This window comes from Lissotriton vulgaris, chromosome 8 (assembly GCF_964263255.1).
Source record: "Lissotriton vulgaris chromosome 8, aLisVul1.2, whole genome shotgun sequence".
NCBI lineage: Eukaryota > Metazoa > Chordata > Amphibia > Caudata > Salamandridae > Lissotriton > Lissotriton vulgaris.
In genome coordinates, this window is record NC_141696.1 from 1,375,595,241 (window position 1) to 1,375,606,925 (window position 11,685).

Genomic DNA, 11,685 nt, shown 5'->3' on the forward strand with positions numbered 1-11,685 from the left:
ATGGATGGTGAGGTGGTCGATTGGGTAGAGAGGTGCAGTGAGTGCTGTGAAAGTGAGAAGCGACTCAAGGTGGGACCCCAATCTGTCCCAAATTCCATCCACGACCCAGGTGTAGTGTGGCACAGCATATGCCTCGATTTCATTGGGCCTATGCCGGGTGTTCACCCCAGCAAAAGATTTGGGTTAGTAGTAATGGATGTTCATACTCGGTGGCTCATTGTCTACTTACTCCCTGAAATAACCACTCGGACTACCATTAAGGTTTTGCGTATGATTTTCAAGGAGGAGGGTCATCTCACTGTCCTTATCACGGACAACGGGACTCAGCTAACTTCTGGTGAGATGACAGAATTTCTGAGTGAGTGTGGCATTAAACACACGTTCACGACTTTGTACAACCCACAATCCAATGGGATTGCCGAGAGAGCCATTAGCATGATCAAGGGCGCGATAAGTTTGGCAATAACCAATAATCTTGACATTGAGGAGACTCTGAGCGAGTTGGTATGGGCCTATTGCACGACAGAAAATGCAAAAACAGGAGCCATTCCCTTTGTCGCCATGCGAGGTAGGAAACCGGCTTCCAAACTGGTGCCTCCGTGGATCAGAGAATTGGTTGAAGGAAAGAAAGAGAATGGATGTGATGTGAGCATTCCTGAGCATGCTTCCTGTAGAGTGCACGACAAGGAAAAGAATGTGTCCAGCATAATTGCTGGTGACTGGGTCAAGGTCCGTTCAGGACGCTGGGTAAGAGGCTTATGCAAATTTCGAGGACCCTTCCAGGTAAAGGAAGCACACCCATTCTATGTTGTGTTAGAGAATGATGAAAAGTGGAACCTACGTAGGGTAGCAAAGTACTGCTCACGAGATCATGTTCCCAAAAGCGTGGTTAGTAAAGTGGTTACCAAGAATTCATGTTCTGGGTACATGTTGGCTCATGACAGTCAATTGCTCAACAGTGCTCGCACAGGTGTAGGAGTGAGGGCACCAGGCCCTGGTGGGGATAACCTGAGCAATAGTCAAAGGCCATTTAACACAAATGATGACTCACCTGATCTCCATAGAGCTCAATCCTATCAGAGACCCTTACGGGCCAGGAGAACCCCTCAGCATTTGCATGACTTCATTGTCGGATGATTTATTGTTATGTTCTATGCTTCTGACATTTACATGCCTTTCCTTCCTAGTGTTTTCCTTTTTATTCCCTACCTGCGTGTAGAGGAAAGGGGGGTATGTTGTGACGTCATTCCGCTCCACGCACCGCCGTGGAATTCTGGAATGCCGAAGGTTCTATGCTGAGCGCCGGATGCCAGCTGTCAGTTCTCACAGGCTGACTGCAGGCGGCAGGCGCGATGATGTCCTGTTGCTTATGTTCAATAAATCTTGTTATCAACACACCACTCTCCGTCTCATGTTGTGGCTACAACAGATTTACCTACTCCACATGGGGTCAACTAGTAGCCCGGTGGTCCTACCACGTCTCAGAGCAATCTGGGAAAAGAAGGAGAAATATAAAGGTACATTAAAGCGTAAGGTGGTGAGTATTTTACCCAAGAGTTAGCAGTGCTTTCAAGGAGTCATACCTAAGGGAGATGGGGGGGAGTGAACAGGTTACCCTATAGATAAATAGTGTAACTGGTTACTGGTCAGCATGGTTAAAAACAAGGATAAAAAACAGATGAGTACACAACAAGGTGACCTGGTTAATTAAAATTGACTGTTACATGACACTCAGAGTGAGGAGTGGCAGATGTAAGTATCCTCACCCTAGTGTAAGGTACACATTGCTTCAGTGGTCTCCTCCAGTCGTGTATTGACGATACAATGGTTGTTTGCCTGGTAGGAAAAACATGGCAAGCACAGAATTGAGCAAGTACAATGAGAAGAGGGCTGGTAAGGTAAAGATGCCGTCCACCACAAGGGGCGGGAGGTGTAATAGCAGTGACAACGGTGTCTCCTACAGTGAAAAACACACATGTGCCAATTAGCCCCGCGAGTGCAATACTCTACAACATTGCAGGCGTCTGTCCGTACGCCGTGGCAAGCCTGACACGGCGTATAGCGGGAGCTGAAAGTCACCCAGAAGGCAGATTGAAACAAAACTTTCACGGAAAATTGTGCTGATTTGTGTAACGTGTTACTAGCTGTAGGAGACCTGGCCTACAGTCTGCTTCTGTTTCAGAGAGCATTAGTAATATTTATGTTTAATGTGCATTTTGCAAAATACGTTGTCGGTACAATATTACCAAGATGTCAAATATTTTTTAATGATTTGTTTACCTTTTATAATTGCTTAATGCCTTACAAGCCCAAACACCATAATGATAGGATTATAGAATTGCACCAAGAGAGACGCGCGAGCGCGTCAATCAAGATGGCCGCCGCCACCGGAGCTCCGTAATTTCCAGGAGCTTTTAGCTTAATTAAACGACGAATACCTGCTTTAAACACAGCGAAATTACCAGCGCTGGCCTGCTGAAGCCTCCCCTCACCTGTGAGTTCTTTTTCCGGCGATTTTACTCGATGAGACTTTTCTCCTCATACCCCATGCTTCTGCTCCATACTGCTCATTGAGTTTCTGCCGAGATTGTGAACCTGGGGGCGGAGAGCTCATTAAGACAGAGGCTGGCTTGGGGCCTAACTCCGCCTACAGCTGTGTTTAGCTGCTGCACCTGGGCTTTTTCGGTGTTTTCTACTGCATTGGTCCATATTTACAACAATTTTTCATCACATTTCGAGGTAATTTTGTATCAATCTGTTTTATTCATATTAAGGAACATTTATTCTCCTCAGAATGGATTCGAAAAATGCTCCTACAAATAAAAGGAAGCAGCAGGTTTCCCCTCCTCCAACGAAATCTAAAGTGGTGGAATCCTCGGAACCTTCTTTGGCTCTGATTTTGGAGGAAATTAAAGCCTTGCGTTTAAATACTGACTCCATTGCCTCAGAAGTTAAAAATGTTCGTAAAGATATGGCTTCTATGTCCATGAAGGTGTCAGATAATACCATTAAAATCCAAGATAATAAGAATAAGTTGGATGCTTTTACACCTTTAATGGCCAGAATTATTCCAATGCATTCTCAGTTGCTGGACTTAGAGAATCGCAATAGGCAATACAATCTGCGCATCTTTAATTTGCCTGAAGAAATCGAAGGGACCAATTGTCTGCTTTATCTTGAATCTCTTTTGCCTGGTCTCTTGAATATTAAGTTTGCAGAAAAATTTGAAATTGATAAGGCTCATAGAGTTTCGTCACATCGTAATCCTCGTCATTCAAAACCAAGGCAGATGATATTTAAGGTCCTACGTCACCATCATCTGGTTCTTATTCGGAAAGCTGTTCGTGAAATACCATCATTGCTGGTGAATGGAACCAAAATCTTCATCCATCAGGATTTTGCTAAAGAAACTGTGGCTATCCGTAAAGAGTACTCTTCTCTTCGTCCACAACTGAGGAGCCTTGGCTTCAAATATGGCCTATTTGATCCCTCTACAATGCGAGTCTGGAAAGACAATGTCTCTAAATCTTTTCAGCGCCCAGAAGATCTTCGTCTTTTCCTCGAACAGCAGGTTCCTCCATCAATGGATACACAGGACCCTAATTCTTGACTGCTTCTCGCTGAATTCTTGTTGCAGGTTTCTAACTAATTTTCTTTATGGGCTCCAACGGTAACTGGCCATGCTTGAGGAACGGGTGTGCGTTTCCATGTCTTTATTTATGTTGTATGTTTGTGCTTTACTCTCTCTTTTTTGTTTCTCCCTTTCCTATTTTTCAATCAGAGTTACTCTCTTAACCTGTCTTCTCCCACCTTCTTCTTGTTCTCATTTCTTTCTCTTCTTTCTCTTCTATCCTAATGGCTAATGTTCATAATATTAAAATTGTTTCTCTTAATGTCAAAGGTTTAAGACATCCAGTAAAACGTTTAAAAATTTTAGATTATTTAGGTAATTCTAAGGCAGACATCTGTTTTGTCCAAGAGACACATGTTGATGATAAAGTTTTGAGTTATATGAACAAAAAATGGGTGGACTCTATTGTCTCTTCGCCTGCTGCAGGTAAAAAGAATGGGGTCGCTATTTTCTTTGCCAAAAGGTTGCATTGTCAGGTCTTGCATAAGATCTCAGACTCTGATGGAAGATATATTATAGCTAAAGTTAAAATTCATGACTCTGTTTTCTTTTTGATTAATGTTTATGGCCCTACGTCAGAGGATCCTGTTTTCTGGTCCACTGTTACATCTGAAGTTTTAAAGTTGGGAAATGCTCCGTTGATTTTTGGGGGTGATTTCAATATTTTTGTGGACCCCTTATTGGATAGACTGTCCACATCTCGATTTCGACCATCCAAGACTTTTTATGCCTTTAAGACTTTTCTTCAAACCACCAAGTTAGCTGACATTTGGCGCTTACACCACCCAACTGGTAAAGAATTTTCTTTTTTCTCCAATCCTCATAATTCACATTCCAGAATAGACTATTTTTTCCTTTCCCCTTCCCTTATTCAATTTGCAAATGACCCTACCATTGGTACCATCGACATTTCAGACCACGCTATGATTTCTTTTGTTTTAAATGTATCCTCTTCATTTACTAAACAGTCCAGATGGCGTATGAATTCTGACATTATCCTTAATGACACTCATAAGCCCAAAATGCTTCAGGCTATTCAGGATTATTTCACTTTCAATCCATAAGGGTCTACATCTATCATCACTCGATGGGATGCATTTAAAGCCTATATTAGAGGTACCACTATTTCTATCATGGCTCATGAAAATAAGAAATTTAATTCACAGGTTAAATCCTTAGAGAAGCAAATAGCTCATTTTGAACGTTTATTTATTACATCTAATGATCCCCAATATAAAGAAAAATTGCAAAAGCTGAGGTATGAATTCAATGCTATTCTCAGCACTAGAGCAGGGATACAACTCTCTAAATCCAATGCTAAATTTCGTTTTAACGCTAATAAGTCTGGTAGACTTTTAGCTAATTATTTACGTATTAAACAAGATAAAACTCAGATCACTTCCATTAAATGCCCTCAGGGTAAAATTGCTTATTCCCATAATGAGATTGCTAATGAATTTTTGAATTTCTATTCCACTTTATATAATAAACCAGATTATTGTGATGATTCTTTAATTGAGTCCTTTTTACAACATTCTGATTTACCTCACATTTCCTCCTCTGATAAAACTAAGTTAGATTTACCCATTACTACTGAAGAAATTCTCTCGGCCATTAAATCACTTCCCAAGAAAAAATCCCCTGGTCCTGATGGTATCCCTGCCGAATTTTATAAAGAGTTTCAACATCATCTTTTACCTTTTTTGGCCCAGATTTTTTCTCATTTTTCTTCATCAGGTACCATTTCAGGTTCTTTCTCTGAGGCCTTAATTGTTGTACTTCCCAAACCTGACAAAGACCCTACCCTAGTTGCTAATTATCGGCCCATTTCATTGATTAATCAAGATTGTAAACTATATGCTAAAATTATCGCTTCTAGGTTAGCACCTATCCTTCACTCAATTATTCACCCTGACCAGTCTGGTTTTATGAAAAATCAATACTCTGCTAACAACACGAGAACGTTATTACATGTTATTGAGCAAAGCCCCACTATCCTTAGCCCTGCTGGTGTTATGGCATTAGATGCTGAAAAAGCTTTTGATAAAATCCATTGGCAATTTCTATTTAAAACTTTGTTATCTTTTAATTTTGGCCCCTCCTTTATTCGTATGATTTCTGCCTTATACTATGCTCCCACAGCTAGATTATTTATTAATGGCCAGATTACTAACCAATTTTCCCTTTTCAGAGGAACTCGTCAGGGTTGTCCCCTCTCCCCTCTTTTGTTTTTACTTGGTATTGAGCCATTTCTTAATTACATTCGGAAATGTGATAATATTCAAGGAATTACTATCAATGATATTACTGTTAAGACTTTAGCATATGCTGATGATGTGTTATTATTTATTAGTAATCCTGTTTCCTCTGTTCCTTTTTTGCTTGATATTATTTCTAAGTATTCTACTGTGTCAGGTTATAAGTTAAATGTTACTAAAACTGAATTTTTTCCACTAAATATGCTATGTACTCCTGATATGCTACCCTCACCAGATATAGTTTGGCAAAAGAGCAAATTGAAATACCTTGGAATATTATTTTCATCGTCCCTTCATGCTAGTTTAAAATTAAATTGTGATTTCCTTCTAGAATATATTAAACAAAAAATATCCAAATGGTCCTCCCTTCACCTTTCTTGGTGGGGGAGAATGAAATCTATTAAAATGACTATTGCCCCTAAAATATTTTATTCTCTTGCAATGATTCCGACTCAATTTCCACTCAGATTTTATAAAGATGTTGACAGACTCTTATCGAAATTTTTATGGAATAATAAACCTCCACGTATTGCTTATGAAAAATTAAAAATCCCCAAGTGTCATATTGGTTTTGCGCTACCTGATTTTCTTTTGTATCATAAAGCGTTTATTCTTAAACAAAGTTTGTTATGGTTTAATATATCTCCTATGCTTACTCCCCCTATCTGGTTTCATATTGAGACTTCCCTTGTCAAACCTTTTCCTTTATTATCCCTGTTAACCATGTCCCCTGTATCTAAAATTGTACATTCTTCTTCCATAATTAAATCATCAAGATTAATTTTTAATGATTTAGATTCCAATTTTGAATCCCCCTTACTCTCTACAATACATTTGTCCTTGTGGCATAGTGCCTTGCTCAAATTAAATAGGAATATTTCCTTTTGGTCTTCCTGGATTGCTAAAGGTATTTTTTATCTTGGAGGTGTTTTCAAAGATGATGAGTTTATTCCATTTATTCAACTCCAAACGAAATATAATCTGCCTTTATCCGATCTCTCAAAATATCAATATCTCTGTAATTCTATTTTAGATTCCTTCCCCAATGGCATCCCTTCAAAAATGACAGCTGATTTTCTGCTTTATGTTAATACTGTTTCTTTATCCTCTAAAGCGGTGTCTGTATTTTATAAAAAACTTACCGTATCCTTAGGTTCCAATGTTGATACCATTTCTACTTTCTGGAATAGTGAGTTATCTCTATCATTGACAAATGATTCCTGGTCTTTAATATGGTCCCTTTCTATTTCTGGATGTTTACCAGTATCTATTTATCAAACCAATGCTTATATTTTATTTAATTCCTTATGGACACCATTGCGTTTATTTAAAGCTCACTTATTACCATCTAATATATGCTGGCATTGCAATTTACATCCTGGTTCCTTACGTCATATGTTATTTGACTGTCCGACTATTTTGAAATTTTGGTCTGAAGTATGGAACGTGATACAGAAAATTTTGCCTATTTCTGATTTACCCTCTTATAATTTAGTTATATGTAAATCTGTTGCTTTGAGTGTACCCCTTGATGATATTGAAGCAAAATTATTTAATTTTCTTGTATCAGCTGCGTTAAAATCCATCACCTTTTGTTGGAAGGATGCTTCCTCTCTTTCAGTCCATGCTTGGTGGTCCTGGATTGTCTTTACAAGAAGAGGTGCACAATTGTCATTACAAGGTGTTCATCATAATTCTTCGGCTTTTCAATCTTTTTGGTCTCCTATAGATTCATATGTACAGGTATAATTATTGTTGTTGTATTGCTCATGTAGTATTTGTAACTCTACTTATTTAAGTATTTATGCTATGAATTGTATATTTCCATTCCCTTCTCCCTTCCCCTCCCTTCCCCTCCTTTTCCCTTCTTCTGTTTTCCTTTGAATCACAAATTTTGTTATGTTGCGATACATTTTATTGATGACTGTATTTTTATGATTATTCTTTTTCGCTTCTTTGTATTTTAATGAATTTCTTCGCTTTTTTTGTATGTCTTTCTGTACTACTCCTTTCTTAAAATTTCAATAAAATCTTACTGAACTAAAAAAAAAAAGAATTGCACCAAAACCTTTTAACGGCATTTATTACATTTTGTTCTTAATTTTTATATTAACTGTTATTATTAGCGAATTACACCACTAAAATAATTCCATTAACAGAAGGTAATGGTACCTTAGAAGCACAGGTGATATTCTCCCTTTGTAACCTTTCCCCTTTACTGAAACCTCCCACGATTACTGATTAATTTTCTTTGGTTTCTTCCCTTCGAACTGTTGCTTTGAATAAAGCCTGACAAGATTGTGCTACAGCGGTTCAACTGCCGCAATTGAGAATTTTTAGTGCATTCATAAAAAATGTATTAAACTCAAAACGTGTATACCTTTTCCTTGTAAAATGTGACGGTGCATTCTCAATTTAGTGTAGTGAAAATAAAGAAAATTGTAACCACCTTTCAATAATGAAAATTTAACAAACATGTTTCTTTTTCATTCCTGACAGTTTCTTGCAGCTATGTCCACGTTACAGAACTTCACCCAGGCACTGGAAGATACCTTCAAAAATGTTTTTGAGAAATACATGAATGACTGGCGAAGCAACACAACGAAAAAAAACAGAGATATTACGGACACACTCAAAACTGAAAACTTTGATTATGTAATCTTGTACCTGATGGTGATGATTGGAATGTTTGCCTTTATCATTGTGGCCATACTCGTGAGCACGGTGAAATCAAAGCGGCGGGAACACTCTGAGGACCCCTACCACACCTACATCAAGGAAGAGTGGACAGAAAACAAGAGCCTAGAACTCAAGGGTGCAATTCATGAAAATTATGGAGCAAAGAAGTTTCCTGGACTAGCTGCAACATAATGTGTACAAATGAACACCCACATGCTAGAGGTTTCAAGACGAACTCATTAATCAGCTCTTGAGAGTGAATTTAAAACGCATAGTAAGCAGCAGAGAAAGTCAACTTTGGGAAAAAGTAACCAGACAAAGGCTTCTCTGAATACACTAACCTGACAAATCTGTTTTGTTTAAATTCACCTTTTCTTTCCTTTAATAGCCTTCTTTATGTTGATGAAAACAATCCAAGGAATATCTATTTAGATGAAATTGATCTCTTTAATATTCCTATGTGGATGGGAACGTCCTAAATCCCTCCTTAGTACTATTTGCTTCTGTCTCCTTTTCTTTTCTCTTTCCTCTGTCTTACTTTTCTCTCCTTTTTTCCAGTCTGATTCTATAGTATCGCTTATTTTAAAAAGCTCTTAGGGGCATATTATCAAGCCCAATTTCGCCACTTTAGTGGCCGTTTTTGTCCGAAAAGCGGCAATTTAAATATCGGTCTATTATCAAGGACACGCTAATGTGTGTTTCCTTTAGTTAGCAGCCGTGTTTTCTCCACTTTGCGTGTCAGTGATTATTATCGCTAATGACTTGAAAAGTGGGCATTCCTCACAGAACAACATGGGTACACATCGCTAAAACTGCATCGCGATATTTACAAGGATGCCCCAGACCCACGAATCGATGATCAAGGTCACGCTAAGGCCCCTTTATCGCAGGATTTTAACTTCTGCTATTAATCCGACTTAGCCAACTGTAACATGGGTGGTGGATCTCAGGGCTAAGTCCACACCTGCCTATTATCAAGGTTAACATTATCGCCGGACATTTTTCGCTGCTATTCCCACGCTAATGCATGTTATCACCCTCTATCGCTGGATTTCACATCGGAAAAGTGTTAATACGTCGCTTACCCAGAGCTGAAATCCTGCGATAGACGGCGATAATGAAAATCGCGCTATGCGCGATTTGCGATAATTATCCCATGTGCTTGATAATATGCCCCTTTGTTTCTAATGTGTGTTTTTCTTCCCTACCCAACTAACCCCCTTTTACCCTCAACGGGCTACTTTAACAATCCTCTTTACCTACCTCCACTGGCCTCTTCTCTCCTAAACTCTGTCTGGCATGTTCTCCTGCGACTCCTTCCTGCTTCTGTCAAAGTGGAAACATACTACTTCAACCTTGTTTTTCTTGTTTAATGTGTCCTATTCCCTTATCTGGCCATAAAAATAACAGTCTTTCAATTACTGATGTTTCATGAATTGTAGAAGCGGTTGCCTTTTACTTGGAACTGTTTTTCACTCTAGACCCATGCTTCAGTAACAAATGCGGTGAACATGTCGGTAAAAAGTATTCGATTTTTAAGCAAAATATGTTTTGTGTTATCATTTTTATTCATGTTGGGCATTCATCAAACTAGGTTTATGAGGACTGGTTTCTCCAAAAAGGAAATGTGTCAAGAAAACATAATCCCAAACAATGCTATAATCAGTCTAATAACCGTCTGATGTGACTTCTCTGCATTTCCATGTGTAATTTGCAGTTGATCAGGAATAATTGGTTTCTACTGAAGCTAGTTGCCATGTAGGGGGTTTAGTGTCTGAAGGATGAATTTATTGTCTGTAAAGATATGGAGATGACAACTGCACAAATTAAACGTTGATGAAAATCCTCGCAAATGCACTAAAACACACACTTATAATCGTAATTATGGATAGAAAATAAACCTGAAAACCACTGAAATTAACTAGTTATTGTTCTGTAAGTTAACCATAATTTGTGCCTCCGTCATGCACTGCTTATAAACTCACATATGACACCACTCATGGCATGTTAAATGACATGGATGACATTACTAATGACATCATCCATGCTACTGCTGTCGACATTAGTTTTGATTTTTACTAATAATGTGAATGATGAATTCAAATATTTACATTATATTTAGGATGAGTAAAGTTTTTTTTCATAATACTTTGTTTTGGATCTACTGTTTTTGTAACAATATTAAAAAAATTAATGAATACATTCTATTGGTTATGTTTGTTATTCTGCAACATAAAGGTGGGTCTTGGATTGAGTGAGAATAGTTAAATGTTTGTATAATGATTTCATAGGTATATGTTGCACTGTGCTTGATTATATACTGAGGTGGGGCATTCGTCTAAGATACTACTTTTTGTTTGTATGCGTATGTACATGTCAAAGTTATGTTATGTCTGTTTGTACAACATATTAAACTTGCGAAGGTATCCGGGCACTTTGCGATGTGTAGGCTGTGCCCTCCCAGGAAGGAACTTGAGAAAGAGATGTGGAGGCTCCAATATGCTGTGGTAGGTCATTCCAGCTTTGGTGGGTATGTGAAAAAAGGAATATAGCATGTTACATCACATGCTATTACATCATGTTCCTTTACAACGCGGTCGTTACAATGACTGCATTCTTAGAACACAAACCCTTTACAACGCAAGTCATTAGATCGACTTGCTGTAGGGGACGCTCTGGACTTAGGAACAGTATAATTTACAATTCCAGCTCCAACCTGCGCAACAATAGGTTAGTTGTTGGAATAGTAAATAATACTATTCCTTAGGTTAGAGAGCCCCCTACAGCAAGTCGATCTAATGACTTGCGTTGTAAAGGCATCGCGTTCTAACAACGCAGTCGTTGTAACGACCACATTGTAAAGGAACTGCGATGTAATGACTGCGTTGTAAAGGCTGACTCCCTCAATTTACTGAGCCATCAGCCAGCTATTGTTTTTGTTTAAAATCCTTGGGGCCAACCATTAAAAAGATGAGACAATGTATGTATACAGAAAATGGTGAAACAGTCAACAAGTGTTCTAGATCCAGGAATGGGACAAAAGTATAGGATAACTCAGAAGTACACAAGGGCAAAGAGCATTGAGGATTTGGGGGTGGAAAAATGTACCTTTGGATT

The 11,685-nt window shown here is 38.5% G+C and overlaps 1 protein-coding gene across 6 annotated transcripts in view; it reads left to right on the plus strand.

The window, feature by feature from the left end:
- The window catches only part of KCNE2 (potassium voltage-gated channel subfamily E regulatory subunit 2), a 159,282-nt gene extending 148,797 nt beyond the window's left edge, over nucleotides 1-10,485 (plus strand). For 2 of the 6 annotated variants that reach the window (XM_086935356.1, XM_086935358.1), the window contains exons 3-4: nucleotides 7,460-7,570; nucleotides 8,389-10,485. In XM_086935356.1, the coding sequence (XP_086791482.1) occupies nucleotides 7,493-7,570; nucleotides 8,389-8,760 (450 nt within the window). In that variant the 5' untranslated portion in view covers nucleotides 7,460-7,492 and the 3' untranslated portion in view covers nucleotides 8,761-10,485. Of the gene's footprint in view, nucleotides 1-3,957; nucleotides 4,058-7,459; nucleotides 7,633-8,388 lie in introns of those variants that run through there. The other 4 variants (XM_086935359.1, XM_086935361.1, XM_086935362.1 and 1 more) reach the window with 3 other exon arrangements.
- The last annotated feature ends 1,200 nt before the right edge of the window (nucleotides 10,486-11,685 follow it).